The 12,949-nt window shown below is 50.6% G+C and overlaps 7 protein-coding genes across 11 annotated transcripts; 4 read left to right on the forward strand and 3 right to left on the reverse strand.

Annotated features, from left to right (window-relative positions):
* Positions 1 to 63: 63 nt before the first annotated feature.
* H257_13015 (hypothetical protein) lies at positions 64 to 2,803 on the forward strand (the record flags this gene model as incomplete). The annotated part of the gene is made up of 2 exons (XM_009840427.1): positions 64 to 945; positions 1,472 to 2,803. The coding sequence occupies 2 exons, from the start codon at positions 64 to 66 to the stop codon at positions 2,720 to 2,722; spliced, it is 2,133 nt and encodes a 710-aa protein (XP_009838729.1). The 3' UTR covers positions 2,723 to 2,803.
* Positions 2,804 to 3,229: 426 nt separating this feature from the next.
* Positions 3,230 to 4,453, reverse strand: H257_13016 (hypothetical protein). Its single transcript, XM_009840428.1, has one exon. It carries the CDS (start codon positions 4,424 to 4,426, stop codon positions 3,326 to 3,328), a length of 1,101 nt encoding a protein of 366 aa, XP_009838730.1. The 5' UTR covers positions 4,427 to 4,453; the 3' UTR covers positions 3,230 to 3,325.
* Positions 4,454 to 4,929: 476 nt separating this feature from the next.
* Positions 4,930 to 7,097, forward strand: H257_13017 (hypothetical protein). Its single transcript, XM_009840429.1, has one exon. The coding sequence runs from the start codon at positions 5,068 to 5,070 to the stop codon at positions 6,985 to 6,987; it is 1,920 nt and encodes a 639-aa protein (XP_009838731.1). The 5' UTR covers positions 4,930 to 5,067; the 3' UTR covers positions 6,988 to 7,097.
* Positions 7,098 to 7,158: 61 nt separating this feature from the next.
* H257_13018 (hypothetical protein) lies at positions 7,159 to 9,115 on the reverse strand (the record flags this gene model as incomplete). Its single annotated transcript, XM_009840430.1, has 7 exons — positions 7,159 to 7,179; positions 7,475 to 7,667; positions 7,736 to 8,166; positions 8,454 to 8,567; positions 8,622 to 8,687; positions 8,811 to 8,999; positions 9,059 to 9,115. The coding sequence occupies 7 exons, from the start codon at positions 9,113 to 9,115 to the stop codon at positions 7,159 to 7,161; spliced, it is 1,071 nt and encodes a 356-aa protein (XP_009838732.1).
* Positions 9,116 to 10,277: 1,162 nt separating this feature from the next.
* On the forward strand, positions 10,278 to 11,272 carry H257_13019 (hypothetical protein). 3 transcript variants are annotated; one of them, XM_009840433.1, is made up of 2 exons: positions 10,278 to 10,424; positions 10,527 to 11,272. In XM_009840433.1, exons 1-2 carry the CDS (start codon positions 10,291 to 10,293, stop codon positions 10,777 to 10,779), a joined length of 387 nt encoding a protein of 128 aa, XP_009838735.1. In that variant the 5' UTR covers positions 10,278 to 10,290; the 3' UTR covers positions 10,780 to 11,272. The 3 variants fall into 3 exon arrangements, with proteins under 3 accessions (XP_009838735.1, XP_009838734.1, XP_009838733.1); XM_009840432.1 differs by having other exon boundaries at positions 10,278 to 10,353; positions 10,405 to 11,272; XM_009840431.1 differs by having other exon boundaries at positions 10,278 to 11,272.
* Positions 10,278 to 11,276, reverse strand: H257_13020 (hypothetical protein; the record flags this gene model as incomplete). The annotated part of the gene is made up of 1 exon (XM_009840434.1): positions 10,278 to 11,276. One exon carries the CDS (start codon positions 11,274 to 11,276, stop codon positions 10,866 to 10,868), a length of 411 nt encoding a protein of 136 aa, XP_009838736.1. The 3' UTR covers positions 10,278 to 10,865.
* A 65-nt stretch (positions 11,277 to 11,341) lies between these two features.
* On the forward strand, positions 11,342 to 12,917 carry H257_13021 (hypothetical protein). 3 transcript variants are annotated; one of them, XM_009840436.1, is made up of 8 exons: positions 11,342 to 11,425; positions 11,487 to 11,567; positions 11,628 to 11,697; positions 11,763 to 11,842; positions 11,885 to 12,007; positions 12,426 to 12,512; positions 12,596 to 12,707; positions 12,760 to 12,917. In XM_009840436.1, the coding sequence occupies exons 1-8, from the start codon at positions 11,366 to 11,368 to the stop codon at positions 12,762 to 12,764; spliced, it is 618 nt and encodes a 205-aa protein (XP_009838738.1). In that variant the 5' UTR covers positions 11,342 to 11,365; the 3' UTR covers positions 12,765 to 12,917. The 3 variants fall into 3 exon arrangements, with proteins under 3 accessions (XP_009838738.1, XP_009838739.1, XP_009838737.1); XM_009840437.1 differs by having other exon boundaries at positions 11,885 to 12,512; XM_009840435.1 differs by having other exon boundaries at positions 12,596 to 12,917.
* Positions 12,918 to 12,949: the final 32 nt, after the last annotated feature.

The raw sequence follows: 12,949 nt of genomic DNA on the forward strand, positions 1-12,949 counted from the left end.
CCGACGGTACGCAACGGCGGCGTCCCCGAGCTCGAAACCCAGCTCCATGCGTGGCTCATCAACATGTGTCGCCAAAAAGTCTCGATTCCACCAAATGTTGTACAGCACAAACCCAAGTCAATCGCCAATTCGTTCGACCCACCCCTCCAATTTGAAGCTTCCCCTGGTTGGCTCGAAAACTATCGCCGAAGGAGCTCAGTTGGTATCACCATCTTACACGGGGAAGGCGGAGAAGTGGACAAAGAAGACCCGGAGCTGCTTGCCGGCCTTGCTGTGCTCTGGAACATCGTAGCCACGTACCCTGAGCACTGCGTCTACAATATGGACGAGACGGGACCTATTTATCGCACACTTCCACGGAAGAGACTCCTTACCCCCGACGAACCCCCTGTCTCGACTCGAGGTAGAAAGGTCCCGAAGGATCGCGTCTCACTCATTTTATGTGCGAATTCGGACGGCACGCACAGATCCCCATCTGTCTCGTCGGCAAGGCCAATGAACCCCTATGTGTCCGCGAAACGTCCAGGCCTGTGCACTATTTCTCCCAGAAGAAAGCGTGGGTTGATCGAGAGGTTTGCGAAGCCTGATGCCGTGCAGTCTTTGTCCCAAGTGTGCGGTCATTCACGTCAGGTATTGCTTTTTCTCGACAATGCGCCTGGTCACTTCTGTGACATGGAAATAGACGGCGTGCGGATTGCATTTTTGCCACCCAATTGCACTGCTTGGCGCCAGCCTATAGATCTGGGGGTGATTGCAGCTACGAAAAAACGATACCGGTATCTTCTGTTGAGCCGCGCATTGTCTTTTTATGAAAAGACATGCGAAGTGCAGGATGCGATTCGGGAGCAAGCTGCACTTTTACGCGCTGGCGTTGCTGGCGTCGATTATGGGAAGCCTGCGCACGTCCTGGATGCAGCTCTGTTGATCAAAGAAGCATGGGATAGTGTTACTGCGAATTCGATTGCCAATTCCTTTCGTAAGGCTAATTTAAGATCGTCATATCGTTGTACTGAGGAGGTCGAGGTTGACGATAAGTACGACCTCCTCAGTCTAGTTCCGCGCATTGGAGGACTCACTGAGGATGAGTTAGATGAATATGTCGAATGCGACGATCGACGATCTATCGACTACATCACCAGTGAATTTTTTTTCGAATTCTGAATGAATTTTAATTGTCCTTGACCCATGGTTTTCCATCTGGTGCGCACTTAGAACCCGCGCACATTAGCGCGAGATTACTGTAATACTATAGTCTGGTGCAGTATTTTGTTTCGTATAATTCAAAGTACTAGTATTAATCCTGGACCCTACTGGTACTACTGTAGTACTACTAGTAGTACGATACAAGTATGCGACATACGAAACATATCACCTGTTCACAGTGGGGTACCATTTTTACATACATTCGCGATCTATTCGATACCTTCGTTCCGAATGTATGTACTTCAACTAATCATCAACAAATACCAAGCTCTTCGCACTGTACAGCCACAACAGTAAGTACTTGTATCACTTTTCAAATCGCCACCTCGACGCAATGCAGCAATCTACTTGGACGACCGACAACACGGCCATCCGTGGCTTGTCCCTGGACATTCCCGGTCGAGTGGTGATCCTCCACGACCCCCTGCAAAACGCCACTGCCAAAGTCGACGTGTTCACTGACATCCCTGAGTTTCTCGAATTCGTTCACTCCTCGCTTGTGACTCGAGCTGATGGCTCCCCCTACATCAGGACGACCTTTCGGAGAGATCTCATACCGCAAAGACAGTACCACCTCCACGGATCCGTCCTTGTGCACGTGACGTTGCAAGCCCCCGTGTCGTTTGTGGAATCTTCATCCCGGGGGGACACCATCCTCCACCAAGAAGCAGTGTCCCTTGGCTTGAATGAATCCCTCGCGGTGGAAGCATCCGAGTCCAACTCGGTGTACCTGGAGTTGAATCAAACCGTTGAGCTGGCCAATTTGCACTTGACCACGAAAGACAGCGGCGCCATTCAATTGGTCACGTCTGGTGGCATCAACGTCGCGTCCTCGTTGGACGTCAAGGCGAACGACGGGGGTGTCGTAGCTATCCAGGGAGAGCTCGCTGTCACCAGCGACAGGCTCAAGGTCACTGCCGCGGACACTGGAGCTATCTACGTGACATCGACCACTGACCAAATTGTAACCGTGCGCCAAGTCGCTTCGGTCACGGACAAGGGGAAGTTAAACTTGTACCCACGAGGGGTTTGCAACACCAGCAAGATCCACGTTACTGAGTTCAGTCACGCAAACTTGGGGTCCATCGCGTGCCAGTCAGTGTCCGTGGAGGCCTCCGAGGGTGGAGCTGCAGTGGTGCAGGCAGTGGCATCGCTCACGGCCAACGCGGTCGAGGGTGGTCGCGTCCAGTATTTCAACTCGACAGCAGGGTTAGGGCTCCAGTTCAAGTCCAGCAACGTATGGCCAGTGAGTCAGAATGAGTTCACCACGTTTGCATTTCGTCCTGTACCTAGCCAGGACGCATTGACGATCGACTTGCATGGATTTGGCTGGGGAGCGAGGTTCCAACCCCCGAACCCCGTGACTGCGATGGCGGTTCCTATGGTCGATGCCACGGTTGGGTTCATGGCGATGTGTGGGGTGCTATTTCTGGCTTTTGCGTTGTGTCGACCGCCAAAGCGCAAAGAAACCCAGCCGCTCAAGAGCAGCCATACTCAATTGAACACCCAATACGTTTGATGCAGGCCTATGTATGTACTGTAGCTATATGTAGTTAGTATACATTTGTAAAGTTGACACGAATGTGAACATGATTTTGAGTTTTCTGTCTGTGAATGGTCCAATATAAATATAACGTTAATCAACAAGAATGACGCAAGCCCATTTCAAATCACTTCATCGTAACGTTAGTATTGCGTTTGCAGCATGGTGATGTGTTGCTGTCTGTTGTGGGGGTTCCAACTTGTGCTTGTATTGATCGCTCGTTTAATCACTAATAGTGGTCGGTTGGGCTCGCAATGCACTTTTGCATCCCACGATGTAACATAATAGTGCTGAGACATAGAGTCGTATTGTGCATTTCACCCAAATTTGGACTTCATTTCACCAAATTCCATTCGAATCCATTCGAAGTCATTAAACCTTGTACAAACTATACTATACAACGATTACTATATATGCGGTTTTGCCCAATGCGGAGGGACTGGGCCAAATCAAACGTTTGGATTGGCAGAAATTCAACAGGACGTGATTTAATTGGCTTAGGTGGTTCTTAATTCTGTTAAGACATCCAGTTTCGAATCGATACTACTACTACCTAGTACTACGTAGTACTTGGCAACATTATTCCGTGTTTTCATCGACCTCCGTCGTCTCTTCGTCAGGCACTTCGGTTGTTTCGTTAAGGGGTTGCTGCCATTCGTCCGTGAGCACTTCGCCGCGGACAATATGGATCTCGGGTCCATCGCCGTCGGTATTCACGACCTTATAATGCACCATGACATCGCACAATGTGACTCTGTATGTGTCAAACTTGGGGTCGGCGCGCTCGCGGGTACTGCGCATGTCCAAGCTCAGGTTTTCCTTGACGAATGCCGTAAACTGGTCAAAGTCCGCGTACAACTCGATGGCGGTCTTCCTGCGCCGCGTGGATTTGCACACGTTGTGGGCATTCCTGAGCGAGTCCTGGGCTTCGGGTGATGCAAACACGACTTGGGATATCTTAAGGGGTTCGTCCGCTTCGGCATGTTCCTTGCCCACCCACGCCGGCGCAAATTGATGTGTCGGCGCGTCGCTGAACGCCACGTACGGCTTTATGTCCACCACGGGCGTCGCATGCACGAGATCCAGGCCTTGGAACAGCACATACCCCTTGGCTACATTGACTTCGACGATCTTGGCCAGGGAGAGACCTAGCGGCGCCGGTCGATGCGGCGAACGCGTTGCCAGTACCCCCACGCTCTGGCCGTTGAGTCGCGGCGGTTTGATCGTGCCCTTGATCTTGTTCTTGTGTACGTTTGTGTTTTGGTGGAAGTGGAACAACACCCACGCGTGCGAAAACTCGGCCAGCGACACCAACGTCGTGTGCGGGATGTTCTTGTGCAGCACGAGCTTTGCCAGCGACGAGTCCACCAAGGATGGCTGCCGCGGCGTGCCGTTCCGCGTCGAGTAGGGTGACGAAATGACCCCGATGGTGGGAAACGTCACGAGCGGGATGGTATCCAGCGATGTCGACGACGAAGCCGCTTCAAGCAACTTGATGCGGTCCTGCGCGGCACCCAATGCGATCTGCAGCCGCACGCGGCCTTCCCGCTCGATCTTCGCCAATGCCTTGAGGTCGTCCTTGGCGAGTTTGGTCGCAGATGCTCGAAGGTTGTACCACACCAACGCCGCCGAGCACGCAGCCGCCGACGTGGCCACCGCCACCACCAGGGCCGAGTTCATTCTGAAAGTGTCCCGCAACAACCTCGGGAGCCAATGAAATGGATTGGCGGCTTTCATGTGACCATGTGACAGGACCGCACTGTCTTATCCGAATTAACCGGATAAGATCCAATGAAACATCGTATTTGACCATTCAGTACTATGTAGTATTTTTTGACGATATATTGTGAATTCGCTCTAAACTTCCTAAATTCGTGTGGTTTGTCTAATCAATATTGAATCACGCTGGAGTTATGATTGGTTGAATATACTTGTCTTTTCTGTAAGAGCCAATCAAATCTACTCAAATTTGGATTAGTCAATAGCGTCGATTCATGATTCGATTCAGCGGCGAGATTCGATTTGACGGGGTCTGGAAATTTGTTCCGAATCCACAATAGTATGGCAACCATCTTATTGTAGCCGTTACTGTCGGAGATTGATTGTTCAACGGGTGGATTATTAATATCCTTGCCATCGTAATCTCCCAAGCGTGGTAATCACTATAAACAGGCCAAGAGAATTATGGATAGGCTTGGAACTGTCGTCAAATTGGGGGGGTTCGGCATCGGTGGTTTCGTTCTCGTTGCCATTGATCAATTGTCCCTGCACCTCAAGCGACCTCTACAAGCGACAACCTCCACAACATCCATCAATCCTTCATGTCAGCCCAGGTGGACGACACTGCACCTGGCGACAGCCACTTTGTCACGATCAGCACGCCCAAAGCGAGCGTAGTGGAGACGTATGAGACGGCGGCGGTCAGCAGTTCGCGGCCGTCGTCGCAGTCGAAAGCCAGGTCATCCCTTCGCAAGGTGCCCAAGCTTGCAATCGAGTGGAAAATCGACGAGTTGACGGCCAAGATCCAAAAGTCACGGCGGGTGGTTGAAACTAAAGTCATTTTAAAGCAGGTGAACGGCGTCGCGTCCGCCGGTCAGCTCGTGGTGATCATGGGGCCTTCAGGGGCGGGGAAGAGTTCCATGCTGGACATCATTGCTGGCCGCAACAAGGCGTTCAGCGGGCACGTCAAAGTGAACGGTCAACCGTGGACCCCCGAGCTCAACAAGCGCGCGTGCTACGTAATGCAAGACGACGTGTTTTATCACACGTTGACAGTGCAGGAGCACTTGCAGTTCCAGGCGCAGTTTCGGATGGGCAACTCTTGCACCGCCGCCCAACGCCACGACCGCGTGCAGTACGTGATTGACGAACTTGGCCTTCGAAAGTGCAAAGACACCCGCATTGGCAACACCCAAGTGCGCGGGATTTCCGGCGGCGAGCGCAAGCGGCTCAGCTTCGCCACGGAGATTTTGACCAACCCGTCGCTGTTGTTTGTGGATGAACCGACCAGCGGCCTGGACAGTTTTATGGCCGAGAGCGTGGTCCAAATCATGCAAAAGCTGGCGCGCGAGGGCCGCACGATCCTCGCGACGATCCACCAGCCGTCGTCTGAGCTGTTTTCGCTGTTTGACCAGCTCTATTTGCTGTCGAACGGACGAACAGTGTACTATGGCCCCGCCGCCGACTCTGTCGCATACTTTGCATCGATTGGGTACCCCTGCCCCAACTACATGAACCCGACCGATTACTTTATGCGGCAAATCATCCAGCTCGATGCCGAGGCGACGGCGCGCGTACACACGATGGTGGAAAAGTGGCAGCAAACCGAAGCGTCGCGGATGCTGGCGGCGCCCGAGACGGCCACAGCCGCCGAACTGGCGGCGTTTACCGAAACCAGGTTGGGCCTCGTGGGGCAGTTTGCCGTGCTGTGCAAACGCAACGTCACGCGTCTCGTGCGCGACCACATGGCGTTCAAAGCGCGGCTGTTTCAAAGCCTGTTCATTTCCGTGATTGTGGGCCTGATTTACCTCAACTTGACCATGTCGCAGAGCGGGATCCAGAGCTTTGGCGGCGTGCTGTTCTTCATCACGATCAACCAAGTGTTTTCGTCGGCCAACTCGGAATTCCTGGCAGTTCCGTTGGAGTTGCCCATCATGTCGCGCGAGTACAATGGCGGGTTGTACGGGTCGTCGATCTGGTACTTTGCGAAAAACGTGTCGGAGCTGCCGTTCCAAGCATTCTTTCCCATGATCTTTCTCATCCCGCTGTACTTTATGATTGGGTTTGGGCCCCAGAACGCCACCGTCTTTTTTACGTTTTACGTGTTTCTCGTGCTGCTCAACTCGACCGCCACGGGCGTGGGGTACATGGTCAGCTGCATGGTGCGCCGCGCCGATCTCGCCCCCGTCATTGGCATCGTGCTCATCCTCCCGCTTGTGCTCTTTGGCGGCCTCTTCATCAACACGGACAACACCCCCGACTACTTTATCTGGCTCGAGTACATTTCGCCCTTGAAATACGCCTACCGTGGCGTCATGCGGGCGTTTTGGTCCACCGTGCTTGACATCCCATGCGACCCCACGCGCGCCAACTGCGTGCACAATGGCGCAGCGGTGCTCAAGAATGCGTCCCTGGACAAAGCGTCCATGGTCCTCGACGTCGCCGCCCTGCTCGGCCTCAACTTTGGATTCCGGTTCATCGGCATGCTTTTCCTCGCCCGGAATGTCAAGAAGCGCGACTAAATAGGATTGTACTACGACCCCCTGGGCTTGCATTTCCTTCTTCCTACATGCTTGTCACGGTCCTACTCTTAGTTGGTTGTAATGAAATATAACGTTCTAAATCGTTTAGATTTTGTTTATACTAGAGTAATAATGGAGGTTGGGAGTGAGTGAAAAGGCAGTATACTAAGGCTACATCAAGATCACTTGGTCCTCGGTGAACATGACAACGTGCCGACAAACAGGATCGCTTCAAGACATCATAACGTTAACAGTCAAAAGGGGAATATTATGCAATGGAATTTGATTTGGGTGTCATACTTGTACCTTGGCTCATATAGCCTACTCGAAGACGGAGTGGAACTGAGAGAATCAAGCACTGGAATTCACATGAACTGTAGGACAATATACATCTCATGAAAGGGGAATCAATCACGTTCGAGTGCACATTTCGATTCAAATCATTCTGCAATCATGCACGTCGTTTCATATGGACGCTCGTTATTACTCTCAACGCATGGTCCAGACCAAAGCACGGTGTAAATCCACAGTCAAAGTCCTCGGGAACACCCACGGGAAGGGCCGCGGGAACGCCCATGGCCGCGCCCCCCCTCGCGGAATACCAAGGACGCGACGGCCGTCCAATTGGATCTTGGTGCGATCGATTGGGCGCGGAGCCACTGGCGCCAGTGAAGTACGTGCTCGAGTGCCGTAGACCTTTTACTGAGCGTTCCCAAAGTCCCGATCGAACTTGACACATACGACGTACTCAACGCCCGGCATCACCGCCCATGTCGACAGTGCCTTGTGATCCAGTTGGCCACGTGCCACGCCCCACGGCTGAGTCACGCCAACTTCAATTTTGATAGTGCGAAACTCGTCAAAGGTTGGAACACCTGGGGGAAGCACGGACCCTGGTGTGTCGGCGTATGGCCCATAACTAAGGTCTGGACATATCCGTGTCCCCTGCGAATTGGTGGCGGCGTTGTGCGCGGCGAGCCATCGAGCGACGTGTGGTTTGGCAAAGGAAGTACATCGTGCCAACGCACCAATGTACTTCCCGTGCGGAGTGGCCGCAAACTCGATCATGTGGATGTCGCCAGTGTCAGCAAACCATTCCAAAAGGTTGGATCCCACGACTTGTCCGTCCGTGTCAGCAAATGCGTTCCATTCGTCTTCCGTCCCTTGGCACAGTGCCAACTAGAGGTGGAGGTTGTGACACTGCAACTTGCATAGCAGCGTTGATGCGATCGACGCTTGCGACAAGGTGAGGAGGGAGGTCCATGATGGCCGCTCGTGCAAAGACTGGTGTTACCACAGCCACCGATATTTCGATTGAAGCAGCTCCAATCGTTTACCACCCTCGTCCCAAATACCTCGTCCCAACACCTCGTACCAGTAATATCCTCCGTTCGACTTCATCGTCATGTGGTTGGCAAGCTCATTTCGACGATCTGTGACGGCCGCGATCACCATTATTACCGCACCTCGAGCTGCAATTGAAACAGTGGGGGGAAATCAAAGCACCAGTCTTTGCCCGGGCGGTCATCATGGACCTCCCTCCTCACCTTTTCGCAAGCGTCGATCGCATCAACGCTGCTCTGCAAGTTGCAGTGTCACAACCTCCACCTCTAGTTGGCACTGTGCCAAGGGACGGAAGACGAATGGAACGCATTTGCTGACACGGACAGGACCCAATCTTTTGGAATGGTTTGCTGACACTGGCGACATCCACATGATCAAGTTTGTATGCAGTCGAGGTTCAGTGGAGAGATGGCACGATGTGCTTCGTTTACCAAAGCGCTTGTCTCACGATGGTTCGCAGTGTACGGTGAGCAGTGTACGGTGAGCATGAAAATGCTCAGGGGGGACAATCGCGGTCGGACGGCAGTTTTGGACCAACCAATGACACTCCGGGGTATGTGCTTCCCCCCGAGGTCCAATCGTTTGATGATTTCCACACGATCAAAGTTGAGCTTGGCTCGTCCCAGCGGTGGGACGTGGGCAGCGACGCCAGGCGTATATTGGGGCCTCTGGAACCACGTCACATATTTGAGCCACATAAGCACTGTGCTCGACTTGGACGGCCGACCTTGGTATTCCGCCAGGTGGGGCGCTCCCCCAAGCGCTCATTCGTGCATTCCCGCATACTTTGCATGTGGATTTGCACGATGTATTGTTCCGTTCTACTACCCATAGTATGCAATAAGGACACGACACGCCCTCAGCGATACTAGTACTGTTCAAGCAGTCGAACCAGGCAACCATGCATGATTAAAATCCATAGTATATACGTAAGTGAAACTTGACGTTATGTACCAATTTCGGTCGTATGATAATGCGAACCTCTGAATTGACAATTCACAATAACATACAAAAAGAAAGGTTAAAATATTCGACTTAAAAAATTGGCACTCAAAACTATAGAGGTTCCCCGTCTAAAACATCCAAGGACTCCAAGCCTTCTAGACCTTCATGACGGGGTCTTCACCTGGGAATTCTCTACTAGTATTGCCGATTTGATACAAATTTGGGAGGGGGTGCAACTTTTTAGAATTCGGAAATGATCAACCAGGACTGAGATAGTATGCTAAAATCAATGGAGAGTACTAGTATGTCATGAATTGGCATTTTACATTTTACTAACGTAGATGGCCAGTTTATGGTGCACGGGACAGTTTAAGGTGCACTCAAATTGGCCAATGGAATTGCTTGTTTTTTGGAGTAGCCAATCGAATCACTAGAAAAATGAAATCACTAAAAAATAAGCAAAAACAGCATACATATTTTAAGCTTAAACCGTGCACCATAAACCGTCCCTCCGATTTTGCCTTGACATGAGTGGAAATCGAAGTAAATGAACGTAAGCTGAAGTCTATTCAAGCCGATTAAATAATCAGAAGAATGCCCAACCTTTCGGCTTCATGCAGTACTTTTCAGAATTGAAATCCCAGTCCTGGGAGACGAGTAAGCTGCATTCTACGACGAAGTCTCTTTCAAGTACACCATAAACTGGTCATCTATGTAGTTACTGAGTATTAATACTCCGAGTACCTAATATAATGAAGTAATACGTATTGTGCTTTCGAGTGAATTTTCGTGTTGTGGCGTGGTTTCTCATTGGAATTTAAATCGATTTGATTGGCTACCTCTGATGAGCTCAAAATTAGTAGCCAATCAAAACGTTCTCAATGAAATTCAACCAATCAGATCGATTGTGGATCAATTTGGTATGAAATCGACAATAGTACTAGTATATTTTTATAAATTTGACGGGTGCATAAACATGACATGTTCTTGGATTCATCAAACTTTCTTAAAATCATGGTCGAGCGATACATTGACCGCGCCGCTGCCGATGCCTTCTTCCAAGCAGACGGTCACGAGGTCGAAGCGAGTATCTTCCTTCGTGGGGTGTCTGCTTACGATGCATTCCAGAGATGGAACGATCGATGCTGGTATGACGACAATGACACCGTCAAGCACAGAGTGGTGTCGGCGGGATCGAGTCGGGACACTGTCCATGGCAAGGAACGCGTGACATCTGTGGCGGTGCCTAGGGGTGGAAGCGCGAACGACGACGATCGCATTGGCAGCGTGCATTTCAAACTCGTGGACCAAGGCATGTGGTTGGAAGGGTACCATGCGATGGTGAGCTTCATTCCGGACCGCGGCAACACCTTCGACACGTTGGTCGTATGGTCGGTCAAGTTCGATCCGTCACGCACTAGCGTCCTTCTCTGCTGTGGAGGCACCATGCTGCGCATGCTCATGCGAAATCACATGCATCGACAGCTCCAACGCATGCATTAACCAGTTAAATATATCAGTTTATCAACTATGGAGGGGACATCTGGCTTGGTGACGCCACGGCGGAAACCTTGGCTGGATGGAACCCATCATGCACGCAAGCGTTGTCCAAACTTGGCGACGACAGGCACGGCGGTCTGCAACGTGTATGGGTATCGGAACATCACCACGAGGATACCCATGGAGAAGCGTTGGCTAATGAGACCCATCTTCCGCCTTCGTCCCACGGCGCAAATGTTTCCGTACACGTTCTCGACCACATGAAACACATGTCCGTCCAGGTCAACGCGGTGTGTCCGCGCCAGGACAACGTCCGACAACACGGCATGCATCAACACCTTCGCCTCCGCGGAAACTTCCTCACGGAACCAGCCTTCCTCATACACCACGCCACCATGTGGATCGTAGATGAGGATGCCAGCGCCTAGTACGCCATGCCCTTGATCGACTTTGAGGTCCTTCACCAACGCTGCCCATGCGCTCTGTTCGGCTTGATCCATCATGGAAATGTAAGCACTCCGGATAAAACGAGGATTATCCGAACTAGTATGTTGGAAAAGATCCATTTGGTTGTGCCGTTTCCAGGAACATGTCGGCGGACGAATGCCGTGTCGAAGGCGACGATGGACTGGGAGACCCTGACGTGAAGGTATCCTCGGCGCATGGGAAGAGAGTTCTGTGGACATGAGTTTCATATGGAGGATGTGTAGATCATCCTTTTGGGCGATTCCGCCGTGGGCAAGTCCAAGTTAGTCGAACGCTTCATGATGAATGAATACCAGCCTCGTCAAGTAGGTTCACCATCGTGTCCTCAAGCGATGATGTTCATGCAACGACCCATGTTGTTGTAGTTGTCCACGTTTGCGTTGACGTTGTTCCGAAAGGATTTCACGACGCCAGACGGCAAGTCCGTCAAGATCGGTCGGATCACCCCACCCCACCCCAGATCTATACCATGAGCTCATGAGTGAACCTGTAATGCTTAGACTTCTGGGACACGGCCGGCCAAGAACGATTCAACAGCATGCATGCGTCATACTACTTTGGCGCGTCCGCGTGTATCCTTGTACGTCATGCCACGAAGCTCCTTGGATCATGCTCCAACTAGGTGTTTGACGTCACTCGGAAGACAACGTACCAGCACTTGGCCGACTGGTACAAGGAGCTGAGGGAATACTGTGAAACCATCCCGTGTTTCCTCGCGGCAAATAAAGTGGACGTTGATTTGGAGGTATTATGTTATTCCCAGCAAATATTTGTCGTGGAAATATTATGCTGAATGATGTAAAATAATCATATTAACTGGTAGATTCATGTTCAACAGGTCATTTCTTTCTTGAAACGTTGGTATTAGCCTCTTCTTATTATATTTAATTTTATAATGCTCGTCATCTATAAACTACCAACTTTTCACAACATTTTCTGACTTCTATTTTCATATTAATTACTCAAAATTTCAGCAAATTCAGACGTAGAATCGGTTGATTGGTTTTTATCCCAATAGAAGGATGTTTTTCTTCGCGGCGATAATATATTTATATTCATATTTGGCGTGCTAATATTTCTTCCGTGGTGAAAATACTACGAGTATATATATATATATATATATATATATATATATATTCAGCATACGTTATCATAACGAGCAGGTGACGAACAAAAAGTTTAAATTTGCCGAGACACACAACTTGGGGTTTTCGTTCGTGTCGGCTGCCGACGGCACCAACGTGGTCAAGGTACAAACGACTCTACCACGACACGAACCACCGATCCGGTGGTTAATATATCACTCTCCCTTGAAATATATATATATATATAGCTCTTTGAAGATGCAATCCAAGCAGCCCTCGACTTCAAGCACGAAGGCGGCGATTTCGTGTCGGACGTGCTGGACTTGCTCAACGAGTCTCCCTTGGACAAACCTTCTCGAAGTAACTTTGGATGTTATTTGAGGGTTCTACTGATGATGCGGTCGGGTTTTAGAGTGACCAAGTGCGCCACGAAGGTTATGCAAAAGAAATACAATATGCGAAGACAACTGCTGTCGAGTTCAGTCGCGTACATAACGATAGACGTGTATTCGCATAGTACTTTGGTATATAAGTTGGGCCAAATAAAACAGAAATGAGACATTGCCGTAATCTATATAACTTCCATGTTCAACTTGCATATC

The sequence above is a fragment of the Aphanomyces astaci genome (assembly GCF_000520075.1).
Source record: "Aphanomyces astaci strain APO3 unplaced genomic scaffold supercont1.44, whole genome shotgun sequence".
Lineage (NCBI taxonomy): Eukaryota > Oomycota > Saprolegniomycetes > Saprolegniales > Verrucalvaceae > Aphanomyces > Aphanomyces astaci.

Coding starts and splice junctions, on each gene's coding strand:
- H257_13016 (XM_009840428.1), bottom strand. CDS start 4,426: ATGAACTCGGCCCTGGTGGTGGCGGTGGCCACGTCGGCGGCTGCGTGC.
- H257_13021 (XM_009840435.1), top strand. CDS start 11,366: ATGTCGGCGGACGAATGCCGTGTCGAAGGCGACGATGGACTGGGAGAC. Junction 11,698..11,762: donor CGGCAAGTCCGTCAAGATCG/GTCGGATCACCC, acceptor TGTAATGCTTAG/ACTTCTGGGACACGGCCGGC. Junction 11,843..11,884: donor GCGCGTCCGCGTGTATCCTT/GTACGTCATGCC, acceptor TGCTCCAACTAG/GTGTTTGACGTCACTCGGAA.
- H257_13017 (XM_009840429.1), top strand. CDS start 5,068: ATGTCAGCCCAGGTGGACGACACTGCACCTGGCGACAGCCACTTTGTC.
- H257_13019 (XM_009840431.1), top strand. CDS start 10,291: ATGGTCGAGCGATACATTGACCGCGCCGCTGCCGATGCCTTCTTCCAA.